This window comes from Anastrepha ludens, chromosome 2, assembly GCF_028408465.1.
Source record: "Anastrepha ludens isolate Willacy chromosome 2, idAnaLude1.1, whole genome shotgun sequence".
In the NCBI taxonomy this organism is placed as follows: Eukaryota; Metazoa; Arthropoda; class Insecta; order Diptera; family Tephritidae; genus Anastrepha; species Anastrepha ludens.
In genome coordinates this window covers 116,691,051-116,710,327 of record NC_071498.1, presented here as the reverse complement: position 1 = coordinate 116,710,327, position 19,277 = coordinate 116,691,051, and the positions used below count along the sequence as shown (strand labels likewise).

Genomic DNA, 19,277 nt, shown 5'->3' with positions numbered 1-19,277 from the left:
ACATGTTGCACCAAATTTACGAAAAAGTGCATTTTCCCCATAGGAAATCAACGGTCAAAGCATTGGCCATAAAGATAAAAAAGGAATAAAAAATATAAGTCTCATTTTTCCCCCCGTAGAACCAGTTTAGGGGCTTATACAAAAAAAATTTGTTTCTGCGCTTCATAAGTAGCCTAAGAGGTGACTATCAATCGATAGTTTCTGAGTTCGAAGCACTAAATGATAGAATGAGTTTTTTCTAATAGCGGTCGCTCCTCAACAGGTAATGGCAAACCTCCGAGTGTATTTCTACCATGAAACAGCTCTTAAAATTTATAGCGCACGCCTTGATGTTATCCTTTAACTACTGAGTCTCAGCTGCTGTGAGTAAAATCATTGCCAATAATTTGATGTTTCATGCCCATAGTGTACTCCAAACCGAGATTAACTGAATAGTAGTCACACAGAAGCCCATTAAACTATGGCGGTTGGATTTAGCTCAATGCATTCTGGGGCACTTTGATTAATCTACAAAATTCATATAAATAAATTAATTTGCATTTACGTACCACTGGACCTCTATTTACGTACCCCGCCTTGTTGATCGTTTCTTTCTCAAATCGAATCTACCAAAAATCCCTTCTGAGAATTTCCATAACATGCTACTTCTTGCAAATCAGCGCACTTCTCTCCCTCACATTTATCTCCCTATTTAATTGCCAATATCCTATACTCGATCAAGTAAAATAAAGTTCGAATTCGGATCAAAGTTAAATATGAAGATATTTGTGCATAACTAACCGTGCAACAAATGTTAGCAATAACCAGAAAATGCAGGCTATGCAACTAGTATGCACTATCTATATATTATTTCAAACCTCACTTTTCTCGCAACAAATAACCTAAAGACTACAACAAAACTATATAGTTGACTTACCCTTGACATTAGTCGATCCGCGCCGGTACCTTCATCATCCTTAAATATAATATCCTTATTGTAATTTGGTACCAAATTCTTAAATTTAGGCGAATCCCGTTTGATAGCGCCCTCATTGAGACCGGAAGCGCCCAACGTTCGCTCGGACATATTCGGCACATGTTGCTTGAAAACTAGTGGCGTAAGTTTGCGATTTTTTCGAGGCCCACCAATACCCCGCCCCGGACCGCAGCCCTCTGCAACAGAGAATAGAGTACAAAGCAGCAGCAACGTACACAGACGACGCATTGTAAGTCGGCGGCTTTGCGCAATAGCGCCACCAATCTGTGGTTGGGTGTCGTTGCTGGCAATAGAATTTTGAGCGGCGGGATCTTGCAGCGCTGGTGTTGTGTTGGCGAGCATAATGTGGCACTCGGTCGATGGAACTAGAGATGCAGGGGAGTTAGTGAAGGTTGTGTTGGTGGTGGTGGTGGTGGGGTTAGCAAAGCTGGTGTCACAGACGTCCTTGTCAGCCACCCGGCTGCGCTTCTTTCTTTCTGGCACTTTTTTACAAATCTTACAGCAATTGGAGGTGCTGGGTATTTGAAGACGTTGCTCCGGCATAAAATCTAACTGTATTAAAGCGGGTCGATACATTTTAAATTTATTCTGTTTTTAATTTTTTTATTTTTTGGTTTGTGTGTTTATTTTCGCTTCTTTACAAGGCGTACTTGTTCGGCAAATTCTTTTTTTTTTACTTCATTTATTTTTTCGGCGCTTTTATGTATTTTGAGAATTCTCACATTTTTTCATATCACCATTTTTTTTGCATTATTTCACCAAATACTGCATTCAAGTACATTTACTACACGCTTTATTTTGACAAAAAAAAATTATAATAATGATTTGCCAAATTTAGTGAATTAATTAAATTTTTTACACTTTTATTTTCGTCCCGCACTTGTCACTTTTTTGTTTGCAAATTGACTTTGCTTGAACGTACTTGCATACGGGTGGGATTTGGACACTAATTAGCTGCGATTTGTGACTTCTACACTTTCGCATACGCATTTGCATTCGGTGTGTACGAAAGCGGCTAACAAACTATCGCATCTGTGCTATTAACTTCAACTGTGGCCGGTACTCGCACACTGATTGACAAATGACATTTTAGCGCTGTATCGACGAGGTTGCTGTCCAGAACTCGGTCGACAGTCCGCTGCTGCTGCTGCTGCCCCGATTATACATACTTTCCTTCATACTTGTCGCGTTCATCCCGGTAGAGTTCACTTCGTTCCCAAGCACTACTACATGCATATAAAAAAAAACAAACACCAGTGGTAGCAGCGTGCACTGCTCGCCTGCCTTACTACTCAACAGAAATTCATTTTCATACTTCTGTGCTGCGTAGGGAGTGATGAATTGTAGCAGCCAGCGCAAGCAGGTAACCAACACACACTGATAAAATGAACCTCAAGCCATGTCGCACACACTCACGCCCTTACATACATTAATTTCTACATACACAACGAAGAGGTGCAAGCGTGAGTGGTTAAGTGCGTGGAGCAGTGAAAGAAATGCCAACCACTATCATGGGCGCGCAGCTCATGTACATAAATACCCACTCCGCTCCCACTCGCTCTTGTGTACGAGCATGCATTTAAACAAACACACACACACTTGTATATGCACTCACAGCATAGTTTGGCCGTGCCGTCTCATTGGACTCTTTTCGGCGCTGTTCAACTGCGCGTTCATCTATTTACGATGTTGTTGTCCAGGTTTTCGGCCATCAGCAAAGTACCTCGTTATTTGGGCTCCTTGGCGCATGCGCGTAAAAGAGATGAATAGTGTGAATGGCAGAGAATCGTACATACATACGTATAGGAAAGGGAACCAATTGAGACACATACACTTATGCAAAAACATTTACCAATACAAGTGTTAGTCTACATGTGCGCATGGGTAACTGTATTTGTATGTGTATGTGCATATGTAGGAGTACGCTTATATAAACCACAAGTGAAATTGAACCAGAGCCAGCCTTAAGCCCAATTGGAGTTGCTGCGCTTTGATTTTTTCACCTGCATGATATGCTGTGCGCGCATGCCGGCTTCTTAGCACTCAACTTCAACACAAATATTAATGAGGTTTAATGGAAATTATTGCTAAGTTGCTCGAAATGCAGCCAGACAAGTTTTTGAAAAAAGTACATACTTACATATTTTTAAATGTTTTTGGTGAAAAGTAGCAATATCAATTTTTAGGGATGTCACAGAGAGGCTATAAACTATTTATATAATTGCTTACATATAGTATATGCTTGAATGTATATAAACATATATGTATATTTTATTTATGCATTGTAAGTAGACGCCACATCAATAATAGTTCCTTATTTAAAAATATCAGTCAGCACAGACGATTTTTTAAGTTCGATTCATATAAACAGATACCTGGATAGAAGCCTAGATAAGCGAGATCTGAAGGAGTTTTTTCGCTTAGGGAAATTTTTCATTTACTTCTGTTTCTCACATACGAAGGTCGTGAGAGAATCGAGCTTTCTCACACATGTATTCCTCGCTTATCTAGAGTAGACTGAAGGGAAGTATAAAAAATAAAATGAGAAAGTTCACATATCATTTTAAGGAAGGAGGTTTGTTTTTACCGACTATATACACACCCGCACACTCGCGCAAGTTTAAACAACAATATAATGTACATGCGTATGGGCACGAATCTAATTCTTGACCAATGATATGATCTGATTATATCTGATCAATCCTTTTGTGCAGCAAAAATTAATTACTTTTTTATTAAATTTTATAAATTAAATAAAAATGCTTACAGAACAGTTCAAAAATAACAATTGAAGACAATAACTGTACACATGTATGTTATTACTTCAGATATCTTTGATATTTTCTTTTAACGAAAGTTTTTTTGTTATTTTTTTATAAGAAATAGTTCATTATATACCAAAAATCTTATAAATAAAGGTTCCAAACTGTGTACAAAATTCAAAAAAGGTTAACAGATTTAAAAAAAAAAGTGTCCTCAAAGTTTTTAACTTCTTAATAACAATTTTTAGAAAACTTTTAGGTATGCAGTTTTATATCCCATTCAGCCCAATTTTAGCAAAGTGAAAGTTTGTAGTCGTTCAAAAATCTTGTTGATTTTTGTGCATTTCTTGTGCACAGTGCATATCCATATAAAATACTTCAAAACATGTGTTTTATATCGAAGAAATGTCTTGACTTATATTTTTGTAAAAGGTTCTACGGATTCTCGAAAAAATTATGTAGATGGCCATTATTTATTATAGAATTTTTTTTCAACAGTTAAAATGAATAATATGGACGGTTTTCTTATAAGTCTCAAGAGAATTAAACAGATTCAAGTACAATTTTTTTTTATCTGATAATGGTTGACAAATTGACAAATCCAAAATGGCGCCCCCAGTATGGCGTTAAGTTCCTTTTAAATTTAAAATTTCAACTTAAAATATGCTCTTAAGGATTTTTTTATAGCATTCATTCATTCAAATTCATTCAAAATTTGTGTCCAACTCTGACGCTCGTTGCAAAAATTAGTCAAAGTAGTGGACTTGCGCAGAAGATCTGCCATTTTGAATTTGCCAACTTTGTCACAGATTTCAATTACCTACATTAGCAAAACTGAATAAGTATTTCATATCTCTTTTTTCAATTTTTTAGGATTTTCGGGGTCGTTATAGACACTGATATTAGAGGGTTTCGACGTAGCAGCAATTGGAATTTACGATACGCTCAGAAATGATCGCTATTCAAAGCATTGATGTTGTATGATTGCGCCGTTCTGCATGAAAATGCATGGTTATCCAGACCCCCTTTATATACTGAGTTTTGCAATTTCTTTATTATATCCAAAGTAAATTTACTCTTATAAACAAAAATTGCTTTGCCCTAAATAGTCGAAGCCACATGTTATATGTTATGTAAGCGTTACCATATTAGACATATTTATGTAAATATAAATTGCTTACTTTTCCTGGAAGCTCCAAACTTCTTTAAGAAATACTTCCTTGAACATTTTTTTAAATATTTTCCCCTAAGTCTTCGGGAGCACCCTAAGGTAATGAACTTTTTTTCTGTTTTAAAGATTAAAACCATTAAAAATGAATGGGGTTAGCAATTAGGTTTTTTATTTTTCTTAAAATAAATAAATAAAAATAAATAAATATAATAATATATATAATTAATTTTTCTAGTTGATTTTGAAATCAAAAATTACGAAATTGTGAAATACCGCAAATTAAATGTAAAAGTAATAGCAATATTTAAAATAAGATTTACAAATATTTAAAATAGTTTTGGGTGATTTCAGATAAGATTTTCGCCACAATTACTCAGAATTTCATATAAAATGAGAATTGCAAACTTTGAGGGACATATAAAAAAAATTGTTAAAATACGGATAATTTTATTTTCCATAGCCTTTCCGAAAAATACTATGAGGGACACATTTTTTTTTTCATTTTGTTGCACTGTGTTATCGCCCATAGTTCATTTGCTGATAATATCATGATGAAGGAAGCGAAAGGAAAGTTATTCAGATTCTGGCTATTAATTTTGGTTTTTAAATTCGTACTAAACCTTTGCAATAAAACTAGTTTACTTCAAGTTCGTCGGCTTACAGCTTTTTAGAACGGATCCCTGAACTCGATATGTAGAAATAGATGCCTGTTTGATAGAGAATACAGTGCAAATGTGTTTGCTTTTTATATGGGAATATGAGTTTACATCACTTTCAGTGTTTTTATATACGTAAATATATGAATTGAGCTCGCTGATTACAACTCCGGTGAAAATGTTTCAAAATTCAGTGACTCCAAAAATCCAAAGTGTTCAGTTTGATGGCCTTAGCTCAACTTTTAGATTTTGCGTTCGCCATATTATTATTATTATTATTCCTACGCCGCTTTAAGAATTTTCTTGCTAGCCTCGTTTTTGAAGAAATATAGGCCGATAATTCTTCCTGCCCATAGGCCGCACCAAACGGTTTTTTGGATGTAATGGCTGTGCTTGATTTGCTTCGGATTGCTCTTTTACCCAAATACGGCAGCTTATTAATCGGTGAAAATCGCTAAGTTGGTGTGAGTGTGCGATAAACACTTTTCACATAGGGTCGATTTCCGTAATTGAATTGTATGATTTATAAACATTGTTGAGGCGTAAGCCTTTTCGTGATGAAATGTCTATGAATACTGAAAAAAATTATTTATTTGGTTTGACAGTAGTCCCGCGTGATCTGTCAAAAAAACCCTATTGGAAAAAAGTACCTCTAATCTGATCACCCTTTACTTACACACATATGTATATGTTTCAAAACCTTATAAACCGAATGTATTGTAAACATATTACAAAAAACGTATCGAGAGGCAACTAAGATTAGTAGATCTTTTTGAAATTAAATGCACAGTTTCGAAAATAAAAAGCAGTGTGAAAATATTTGTTAGGTATTCGGTAATTACCGATTTCCATTTACTCAATACATACATCTGTCGCATAAATTTGTATGCAAACGTCTGGTCGAAATCACAGAAAGAACTCAATTTTTATATGGCAATAGGGGATAACGGTTACTTTCAGACTACAAACGCTGCCATTAATGTGTAACTGTGGAATTTATGTGTGTTAAAAATAATGGTTTTTCACAAGCCGAAAAAAAATTAAAATCATAATTAGCCACTTTGCCATCATCAAAAGCTGCATTTTTATGAGCACAAAATACTGCAGCTGCCTACCATCATCACTACGGCTACAACTCCAACCAACACTAACACCACCGCCATCGATCGAACGATCAATGCGCAACAACAAATACATATAAAGTATGAATTAAATCGATAGAATAGTATATATGTCTGTATGCGCGTGTGTATGTGTGAATATGAGCTGAGCCTCCGGGGCTTCAGCATGTGTACCCATTTGTTGGTGTTTGTTTGATGCTACCGTTGTAACTGTGTGCGTACATCAATTCGTGGCAAAGTGTTGGAGTGAAGGGGCGGAGCTGCTGTAGGAGCATATTTGTGAATGGAAATAAGAATGAATTCATATGAGAGACAATATAATAAGAAGTAAAACGAGAAAATAAAATTAAATTAAAAAAAAAAAAAAAATAGATACGACATCAAGGTACCGCGAGAGCAGCATGGATGCTGCAGTTAAAATCGCATTCGATGCCACGAAACTTTATACGAGCCAAAGATAAATGGAAGCGCATACGCTTTAGATGTTTCGTTTTTGTTTGCATTGTTGTTGGTGCTGTTGAAATTGGCGGCATGGCATAAGAGTACCCACTGCACACTATACATACATACACATTCATATGTAGGTATGTAGATATGTATGTATGCATGTAGGTATTTTGGGCTCTTACTGGTACACTTTGTGGTTAATGTTCAACACCGCAAAGTACCTAAAAATATTTCATGCATTCACTGTGGCATGAGGAGTGAACCATTTTAATTTAACATTACCACAATCACTGACGGTATTGTTAGCCATACCATGCATTCCTACCTTTATATACATACGTACATATACATATTTATGTGCGTGCATATACACGTAAAACCAACTGGAAGTTAATGCCATTGTTATCTTAACCTGTTGTTATTATACTCCTGTTTTCGCTTGATAATTGGTGACACAAATACTACAAAATCCAGTCGATCTGAAACGCTAGGAGATCTGAAAAATTAAGACAATTTGTCTACATTTACATAACTACTAGACAATAAGATTTTCGTCTGTCCGTGCAATTATCACATTTATTAAATTCGCAAGCGAGGAATCAGTACAAAATGGCAAGCATACAATAAGTTAATGTAAAAAAAGCCAGTTTGGCTGCGTAGTTGGCATTTCACGGAAATTGTTTTACAATAACTGAAACTGCATACATATAAATAGTATTTCAAAAGACGCCCATAGATGTTGTTTTGATATAAAAGATGTAAAAATTTAGATCCTTTTAGGATTCACTATTTTTATTTCAACTACTTCTCTTAACAATGTGACTCTTAATATGTAACATAAAAAGTAACATCATTAAATGTCCTCCGAGTGCAATGCAAGTCTGCAGGTAAAATCCACCAAACAGTCAATTCACGAATTCCTAATTGTTGAGGGCGTGGAGATTTCTAATAGGTTGTCCCTACAGCAGCAATATTCTCAACAGAACGTCAATTTGTTGGTTTACCAACCTCCTTCGCTTTCCTCGACTGAACCAGTTTCTTGACATTCTTTCACCAACCTTTGAATTGTCGACTCATCCGCATGACTATTTTCACCAATAAAACCACGAATTTTACGATATGTATCATAGTTCTTAAAGATCGGCCATTTCTAACGCATTGTATCCATGATTGAATTTATAAATATGTCTATTGCCGTTAAAAGATACGTTGAAAGCGTATTACGGAGGATAGACTTCGGAGCAGTACCACAAAGCGAAGCCTCACAGACAGAGACATAAGAATACGAGCATATAGCATGAAGCTGGCTACAAGCAGACGTGGGCCCAGACGTGGGCGAATAGATCTGGTCAATTTTAAAGACGTTGTTCTGGGCCCCGCCGAAGTAATCCAGATAGTAGTCCCGGAAAGGTAGTCTCCCCAGAAGAGAAAGCGGAATTGTTTTAGTGGTCACACCACTCGACGCTATAATCGACAGTCGCTGTAAGTGCGAAAGCATTTTAAACTCTACCTCATCCACTAAAAAAACAAATGTGTCTACGTGAAAAATGTCAAAGAAGACATACGAGTATAGTAATTACATAAAAAAAAGTACCATCTACAAATTATTCATTATTGCCATCTGGGCGTTACTTTTGAAAGACCCTTTACACCATAAACAGCACATACAATAACCACATACTATATAATATAATACAAGGTAACGCAAAGTTAAACACCCTATCGGAAGATTTATAATTTTTGCAAATGGCGTCGTACGTCATATTTGACACTTGGGCACGCAACAGTTGTAGTATACAAACAGACAAGCAAAGAAGCGAATACAGGTCAAAATAAATAAATATTTCCATCACTCATAATATTTTCTTTTAATTTAGTAAAAAAGGGATTAAAAAGTACAATTGAATGATTATCGGGTGTTTCTTTAAAGCTTAAGAACTTAAAATGTTAATACAAAATAAAATTATTGTTTTAATGAATTTTTTTATTATAAGATAGATCATTTCATGGCATTTTTTTCCGAGTTACATGTCCATTCGATCAGTTCAATAAATTGATTGTTAAGCGCGCTGTGGGGCAAGTTGCGCCGTCTTGTCGGAACCAAATATCGTCGATACTTAGCTGATTAAATTTCGGCAAGAAAAATTCAGTCAGAATGGCATAGAGCCAGGCGCTATAGAGTGCCCGCCGTTCACCGTAACGGCAGCTCCTGTCTCATTTCGATAGAAATAATGGCTGATTATGCTGCCTACGTGTAAACTGCACATAAAATCAACGAAGTGCATTATGAACTTCGCGAACAGATTTTATTTTTATTATTATTTTATTGCCGATCTGAACAGAAATGTCAACACAGATTATTATTCAGAGCTGTGAAAACATACATAGTTATCGATATCGACATTTTTTAACACTTTTGCTCTTTTTCTGTGCTCCTTTAACTGTAATGAATTTTTAAACTGAGTTAAGCCCTGCAAAATTGGGCAATTAAACTTAATTTAGCTGGAAAGCAAAGTTAAATTTCCACTGAAAAACTGACCCTTACTACTCTTCGTCTCGATTCACGCAGTAACTGTCTAAGCAATTTGGAGTATCGAGGATGTGGCAACAAAATGGTGCGGAAGCGCTATTTGGATTCTGGATGAATCACCACTCTAACCAACCAACCAAGCGATTTGGAAAGAGTTCTAAAATGAACGCCAGTCGTTTCTTCTTTTCCATGCTAACCAACCCTGATTAAAAGCACCAAGTGAGGACAAGTTCTTTTTTAGTAAGGAGGTCTGCCTTAGTCCCAAAACCAGCAGGCACCGAATCAATACTTATACATCAGATATAGGGTTTTTGCGTCCGTTCGTACGACTTGACCTAGCCAGCGGTTCACCGACTAAGCCTTCGCTATCACTTGAAGTACTTGCAACGTTAACTTCGGCTAGAATAATGGCAAATATCGGTGGGCCAAGGCTGCAGGCAAGACAGGTTCTGGCAGGAGGGTCTATGCTCCCCTACAAGTATGCGGCAACAGTTTGGTGTGGTGCACTTAAGCACACTACATATGCACGAAGCATAAATTGCACGTACCGCTTGTGCGCTCTCGGAAGACACGGCACTTATCATAGCTGGCCTATGTCCACTTGAGCGGGTAGCACAGGAGATGTGTGCAGATAAAGACATAACACAGAAATGTCAACAATGTCAATGTTAAGGCGCCACAAAAACTAGTACGATCCCAGTGTACACATAAAATAGTAAAACTGCGAAGCGTTGCCCAGTGGCATTCATGATGGAATAGTTCAACAAAAGGCAGATGGACCCACCGCTTCATCCCCAAAGACGAAGAATGGCTTGAAAGAAAGCATGGATAAATGGGTTATTACTTCAACCAAGTCCTCAGTGGTCATGGATGTTTTAGAACATATCTTTATTGCATGAGGCATGAAGAGACTTCATACTATGAGAAGTGCGAGCCAGCAATCGACGAAGATGCTAAACATGTGCTTTTCGGCTTTTATATTTTTATATGCATTGCAACTTATATATTTATATACATATGTATATTTTCTATATCAATATTTTAAAATAATCCCTTTTTTGCTAATATACAAAACAAATTGCTGTACATATGTACATATACATGGAAACCTCTCCTAACGGGCACCCCTAAGCGGACACTTTTTACTTTATCAAGTTTTAAATATACAAATTTACGGAACAAATTACTCTGTCTTACGCGGACACTCTCTTGGCCAGACAAAAGTCGTGAGTGTCCGCCCGAGGGAGGTTTCACTGTATACTCATTTTGCCCGACTGTGCTAGATACAAGTTACGCGTACAAAAGAGCATTGATGCCATGTTAACAGCTCCCATTAAAATAAAGCAAAGAAGGCACAAAACGCAACTAAAATGGCGCATCTACTGAAAAATGGATGTATGTACATACCTACATATGTAGTTGCAGATCATATTGACATACACACATGCATACTCGTACATGTTTGCACACGTCTTCACTAGCTTAGGAATAAAAACATGATACCATTAATGTGTGTGTGTATGCATGGGCGCCCATAAGCTGCGGATGAGGGGCTGCCATTCGTGAAATTATTTATAACCTTGAATAAATCGCCAATTTCTAAGCGGAGCGCGCATGATTTTAGTATTTAAGAGTGCAGTACTTGTATTTGTAGTTTGTTTGTATTAGTGGCATGTCGACGCATTCTAATTTTTTTATTTATTATTTTTTGGTTTTTGTACTAAATTGAGATGAGCTTTGCATTACGGAGAAATGAACATTACGTATGGGTCCATCGTAACCAAGTGGGCTCATGTATGGCTACCATTTCAGACTCTATTTCCACCATGCACATGAAACATCAAACTTAAGAAAATATTTTTTTCTAATAGCCAAAGCACCTTGGCAAATCTTTGAGTACATTTTGACCACCGAAATATTATTCATCAAAACACTTGGCCATTCGAAGGTGGCATAAAGTTGTAGGTCTCTCCATTTGTACATGTAAAACATGCAGACGCATAACAAAAATTATGCGCCAATTAGTTATATACATATACATATACAAATGTAAGTACAAGGTGGCGCACAAATAATCATCCAACTTTGTTTTGATACATTTTTTTTAATAAATAAAAAGAAATGATTTTAAGCGATCGAAATCTTTACATATTTTGACATTTATGCGCTTAATTGCTTGCCTGTACTTCAGCTATTTAGTTCACAAGTGTCCAACATAATTGGCGTACGACGCCGTTTGCACAAGTTATAAATCTTCCGATAGGGTGTTTAACTTTGCGCCACCTTGTATATATTGCCAAGCATATATGCTTTTATGTATGTATGACATTTTGTGCGCTACAGACTGCCCTTCGAACGGTCGCGGCTTTTTCTATTGAAATAATTTTAACTCACATTTTATATGTTAACTCATTACTACTTTTATGAATTGTTAGTTCTGCCGACAAATAGTGAAAAAAGGAACCATAGAAAGCCGAAGGAACTCCAGAACACTCATGCTGGGAAAAAGTGAGTGCATCCTTGGCAGCGACAATAACTTTTCTTACAACCAATCTTGTCAATACACTATAAAGTTACACCTTTTGGCACAAATTCATACTAAATATTTTCTCATGTCTGTCAAAGTCAAAGCAGGCTGGCTTAAAACTGCATGATAGCCTAGCAACAGCAATAGCAGCGGCGGCAGCAGCATCAAGATTGGACTTGGGAGAGCATCGGCGTAGTGCAAAGTCAAAGCAATACAAGACACAAACTTACCAAATTCTGGCGGGCAAACGATTGGGAGGTCAGAAGATCGGTCAACAGAGCGGCCGACAGACCGACCGATCAACAGTTAAACCTAATCGAACAACAGCAATAGCATCAGCAATGATACAGTCCACAGCAGGAGCACCACGTCTGCATGAGTATATATATGTGTATGTATGTATATATATTCTCTGTTCTGTGTGAGAGCATGCAACTCGACTAGTGAGTACAAGCCTAATGGTAGTTTATATACATACATATATTCCAGCTTTAAACAATTCAGCACAGCGAAACAACAACAGAAATGGATGCAGGTAGATTGGCATCATTATTGTTAATGAAAAATTGTAATGACCATTAACGTTGGGAAAAAAATACTAACTGCCTTTTTTTTTAACTATCGGACATCGAAAATAACCAAAACGACATAGTAAATGGCGATGGCAGGGACTAAACGTGAGTGTACTCGTATGCATGTGTGTATTGATGTAATTTCTGCAAGGCACACGAATTTGTACATCTTCTTTCTTATGTGAAGGTTTTTATGTATGTATATGTAATAAAACTATACATATATGTCTGTATGTGTATGAGCACGATTATTCAAAAGAAGCGTTATTGCATCTACAACCTCGAAAAATGACGCAAATTCACGTGAATTTGCTGCGTCTCAATATTTGATATTAGCTAATCGTATTCCCCCTTCAACGTATAAGTAATAAATTTTTAGAAAAAACTTAACAATTTATTTGAAAGCAATAATTTGTGGTGTGCGTCTTGCTGTTTTCCCCCTCACAATGTTATGCCGTGTCAGAATAGTTTTTTTTATGAAAAGCTTTTTTTCGTGGCCGAAATATGTTTAGAATTTTCCCTTTGTCTGCTGATAAATGATTGTTGTTAGAAAAAATGTTTGCCTGGTTATGTTCGCAGTGAGCCCATATGTCATGTATCCGCACGTAATCGCGATATAATTTATTATTCTCGTAAAACCTTAAAATAAAACTTTAATGCAGTTATTTTCTGGAATAACTAAATCTAAGCACCAGATTTTACATCAATCCATTTTTATGGCTCGCAACCGCAGTGTTGTACCAAATTTTTGGTAAAAAAAGAAAAGTCTTTAAATTAAAAGAAAAAATATAGAAATCAATATTAATTTTTAAAAATTCACAAGAAGAGGAAACTCTATTACTCCGAAAACAAAACTCAATCAAAATCGTAAAAATTTATTGACTTTAAGAAGTATTTGTAAATTTTTCTAAGTGATTTATTTTATCCGTTAAGACGATATTTTAATTTGCTAACAATACCATCCACTCACGATAACTTCTGTTCAAAAAGTATCCGGAATTTCTCGTTTGAATCGCTCTAAGATAGAAGTTTCCATAATTAAATTAGGCCAAATTTCTTGGAAGTTGAAATGCGTTTTTGTAATAAAGTTTAGTAATTTTGTTTTTTACATTCTTCAGGACCCAGAGTGGAACAACTTCTTTTCTTAAGGGACTCTGAATATGTCTGTGATTCTAGATTTATATATGTATATAGGTGCTTCAATTTATTAATTTTATTAATTCAGATTTATTATCACTAGAAATAATTTTAGCTAAAAAAGGGTTTATAGTAATGAATTTTAAAATAAAAATCGCATCTCTAATTATACTTGTTATTAATTATAATAAACATATTTTCTGAAATTTCGGAAGTACATATGTCATCATAATGTGGAATTTTCTTGGCAGCTTTTCTGTGCTTTATTTATTACGTTCATAATTTTATATTAAATTGCATGCAACTTTACATTTTTCTAAAATATGGATACTTTACCTTCAATACCAATACAACTATCGATCCTTATCGCCTGACTAGTGCAATGACTATTGAAGTATACGCTGGGATATACTGTCCAAAATTAGACCTAAGGAAGTCGTATAAGCTTCCAGATCACTGCAGTGAATTCCAGTCTGAGATTTTGTAACTGAAAAGGCAGCAGAGATAGCTTGTGAAGCTACTGGAACCAACTGCAAGGTTAACTTTTATATGGATAGTCAGGCAGCCATTAATGCAATAACATCGTTTATTATAACGTCCAAAAACGTAGGTACTTCTATTGGGTTGCAGGGCATAAGGGCATTGAAGATAACGAGATAGGAGACGATATAGCTTAAAATGAGGTCTCTGACTTCTCGGATTTTGTCAATGAAATACCAAAATCAATACGAATAATTTATAAATAATTAGACGAAAACATGATCAGAAAATTCATAGGAGAACTTTTACACATGCAGGAATGCTAAAGTCTTGTGTAAATTTGACGAGCACAGTATTACTCGGTTATAATATCACCAACACGAAGAGATTGTAGAACTATGATAGGCGTGCTGACGGGACATAGCCCAATAGCTGGATGTGTAGGGAGCAGGGGTCGAGGGAAACTGTAGAGCATCTCCTTTTCGGATGTCCTGCGTTACACAAAAACACGCTTAAAATATTTGGGGGTGCCAAAGTTTGAAGGATCGGAAGATATCTCCGCAGTAGGATCGAAATGTCTCTTCAAATTCGCAATGGAATCAGGCAACATGCAGGTAGACTGTTTCAGAACACATATCTAATGAACTCCATCTGGTATCGCTATGGACCGTACCGGTCTATATGTGACTGCAAGTCAACCAATTCAACCTAACCTAACTTATCTTCTTATATATCTTTGGCACTGGTATCGATACTTTTTGGTATCGCAACATTCTTACATACAATCATCAATTTAAAAAATAATATCCGAGTATAGATGGGACCTTTATTTATTTAATAACTGTTATTAGTAAAAAAAGTAGTTAGGTTAGGTTAGGGTAAATGGCTGCTTATGTAAGATGCCACTTGGGCAAAGAATCAAATTTGTCCGCTGTAATGAGAGGAAATCAAATGGAGAAAAATAGAAAAGAGATGAAAAGGAAAAGGGGCTTTAGAGTAGAGGAGGATGATGACCAAGGCGTGGCTAATTACAAATGTTTTAACCATTTCAAGCTACTTATGAAATTCGCCATATACTCGTATGTGATATCCAAAGCTGCTATATTCGCAGGTATAGCAAAATATTGAGCGCCAAGATGTATGATGAGAAGGTGCTGAGATGATTCCACCTCATCCTCCAGAGAGTTGCTGCGAAAAGGGCTTGCAGCAATCCCGTACGGATGCCCACACATGCGGCTTGGTAGTCTTAGAAGTTCCCTCGAGCTCCGTCGAGCTCCCTCGATCTACCCGTGGCGAGACGGTTATCACGACTTTGCACATTTGCGCAATAACAGAGCGTTCGCTGAGTTGATGCGAAGCCCATCTGTCCAGGAGCAAACTACAGATTTTCAAAGGAATCCCAATCCATTCATTTCGCGGAGAAATCGTCTCGAGGGTCTTCTGTCTAGCAAGCGCATCAGCCCAGCAGTTTCCCACTATGCCATTGTGATCGGCTATGCCAAATGAGCCTAATAATATTGAGTATTCTGCAGAATTTAGCCATTCCCCACTAATTTTGAACATACCAGCAACGAGCCCAGGGCGCTAATTGCTGTTGATGTTTACCTCCCTTACAGTAGTTACAGAAGTAACCACCAGTTCACAGGTTCTTTGGTTGCGGTTACCACCGCTTGGAAAACATTACAGTGGTGCGGTAGCCATATAAGCCCTGGTATTTCTTATATAACACCTCAATTTTTTTATTTAAATGGCATTGCAGTCATTCATTGATTTATTTATCCCCTTTAGGCGTCCCTTGTGCATTCTTACTTAAATAGATATGGAAAACAGATGTACGAGTAGTAAATTACAATTTTATGAAAAACTAAACTCTCTCGGGCTCGTTGCGGTAAACCAAAATACATCCTTAGAAAGGCGTGACACATTGAGCGAATATAAAGGGCCGGAATTGCAAATCATTTCACTTATTTTCCATACAATATTTGCTTCTGGTAGTTGCAAAAGGTGAAAAACAACAAATGCGCCTGCGGATATCGAAATAATGAACAGAAGAAAGTTCATGAAAAGGTAGTGGGACACATTGCGCTGCAAACATTCGAGACATTCATAAATTGATAATTGGTACAAAGGTGGACATCAAAAGGGCAATAATGGAAGAATCACTAGTGGCAGTGTTTGCCAATATGCGCCACATGAGGTCGAAATAATGCGGATGGCAGCAGAAATAGCAGTCGCAATCGCTGAGTCCCTGTGGAAGTGTGATCAGACAAACAATTGTATTTAAATAGTTAACGCGTCTCGCTTTGATGACAATGCATTTTCTTATTGACCAAACGTTATTTCCTTAAGGAGAACAAGTCACGGACAGGGAAAAAGGAATGGCACGGACTGAGGTTAGAGATCAAAGTAAATTACCAGCAATTGATGTGCAGCACTGCAGGCCCGATGTATGCTAAGTGTTAGCACAGCAGATGTTTAGTCTTTTTAGTGTTTTGTCTTTCACTTAAAATACATGAATTTCTGAGAAAAAAAAAATTTTTAACTATCAATCTAAAAATGTTGTTGTTGCTGGTTTTGGCAGTATTACAGAAATATTACCTACAATTGTTTTTTTTTATTTCTTGCGAAGCTTTACCATAATCGAAGTGCATATGCAGACTTGTTATTGCGCCTATCTAGGAACGTCCCACAAACTAATTCGGCAAGGGTGGTCCCATGACGCCTCCAGTGTAGTTACAAAGTTGATAGGTTACCGAAGCAAAATTGTGAAAGTACCTTTGGCTGTTACATCAAAGGGGATTTGACAGAGAAAGAGGCGAATTAAATCAAAACCAAATCTATAAATTGAGGTTAGTTAAATGCATACAAGAATGATAGAAACAAGATTGCGCCCATCAGTGAGCTCTTGATGTGCACTTTCATGAGAGAGACGTGAAAATGCGAAAAACAATAATGCAAGAAGAATAAATTACACAAAAGCTGTGAGAATACTGCAGAGAAAGAGATTGTTGAACAATTTCTCTGCAAATGTCCGGCTCTGGCGGCTAGGCGCTTGAGATTCCTTATCATACCTTTGGGGATGACTTGAAGAAATTCTTCAGCCTAGATCCCTCTTCTCTCCTCCACTACATCAAAGGCACTGGAAGGCTATAGACGGTTTTATCTTCCCTAAATTTTTTTTCCCAGGCCCACATTATGGTATCAAAACGGCACGTAAGTGCTAATTGTAGTGTACCTGGGGTACTCTTGCCATCTAACCTCCCCACCTACCTACATGCTAATAGTAGTATCGGGTTTTTTTTAAGAGTTAGAGAACTTAAAATGATAACGTAAAACAGAAATATTGTTGAAATCCATTTTTTATTATAATTTGATAAATAGCTTCATGACATAAATTTTTTGAATAGATATCCGGCACACATATGTCCGATGCGTCCAATTTCTGACTACTTTTTCCAATGAATCTAGCTGTAAAGCATCAATGCTGGCTTGAATATTGCAATAAATCGATTGAAAAGTACGCTGTATAGTAACTTGGGCCGCCTTGTTGGTACCAAATGTCGTCGAAGTTCAGCTGATTAAATTTTGGAAACAAAAATTCAGTCAGCATGGCTCTATAGCATTCGCCATTCACCGTAACAGCAACTTCTTTCTCATTTCGAAAAAAATAAGGGCCGATGATACCGTCAGTTCTCTAAGCACTTTGCGAACAGAATTACCTTTTACAACGTAAATTTCCACAATTTGGAAGCGTTCTGACGCTAAAAGATTGATCATGACTTACCAAACCTTACTGAATAGAAATGTCAACACAGTTTGCCATTTTCAGCTGTTATCGATATCGACAGTTTTCATGCTGCTTAAAAGAAAACACACAATTTTCAAAAAAAAAAAATCTTTAAAAATCTATATATATAAAAGAAAGTCATGTTAGTTACACTATTTATAACTCGTGAACGGCTGAACCGATTTGGCTGAAAATTGATGGAGAAGTAGCTTAGAACCAGGAGACGGGCATAGGACACTTTTTATCCCATTCGAACGCGTTTCCGTGAAATCACTATAAAATGTGGTATAACAAAAACGCATCTGATATGGAATAACAAAACGCAAATGACAGCTTCACGTAATTTTGTCTATGGTTAAGTAGAAAATTTGATATTACAAATTTTCTCAGAAATATATAATCACAGTAATTTGTATTCTCTTTGAATCGTCATTATCAATGCCGCGACCAAGACGATCGAATCTTTCCCGACAAAGCTGTAATGCAAGAAGGATACGAAATATTGCGAATGAAACGACTGAAGAAGCACAAGGAATTGCTCGTGAAGAGCGCCGCGTTAGTATGGCTCGACTTCGCGCTTCTCAATCACAAGAGCAAAGCGAGGCAGCCCGCGAAACGGCTCGGTTGGCAATGCGAAGTCGTCGAGCGAATAACAGAGATCAACAAGTAGATCATTTTCGACGCACAAGAAGAGAGTTATCAAGTGCTGATTTGAATCGAGCAGCGTTTCAATATGATTGCAACACTGATTACTGCTTGCATTCTAGCGTTTGCATTGGGCCAATGAACGTTGTTTGCGAGTATTGTGGCGCATTCAAGTTTTCCGGAGAAACACCCGGATTGTGCTGCCTTAGTGGAAGAGTGAGATTGCCATTATTCCGCCAAACACTGCCAATAATTCCAAGATCAACGGCTGCTGACGAAATAATCGCATACCTCAAATCATCAAATCTATGGCGCTATGTGAAGAAACTTCAGCTGACAACAAACATGAGAGTTGCATTACTTAATGATACATCTATTGAAGATTTCTCTGAGCAATTACTGACTATCGGTAATGGTCGAGTACCTGTCGACAAATCGAGCGGATTGATTTCATTTCCTCAGAATT

General features: G+C 36.9%; 1 protein-coding gene across 1 annotated transcript in view; it reads right to left on the bottom strand.

Moving 5' to 3' along the window:
• LOC128855152 (protein hedgehog) overlaps positions 1 to 2,030 on the bottom strand; it is a 66,031-nt gene extending 64,001 nt beyond the window's left edge. Inside the window, exon 1 of the mRNA XM_054089843.1 lies at positions 917 to 2,030. Within this exon, the coding sequence (XP_053945818.1) occupies positions 917 to 1,552 (636 nt within the window). The 5' untranslated portion in view covers positions 1,553 to 2,030. The remainder of the gene's footprint in view (positions 1 to 916) is intronic.
• Between the last annotated feature and the right edge of the window lie 17,247 nt (positions 2,031 to 19,277).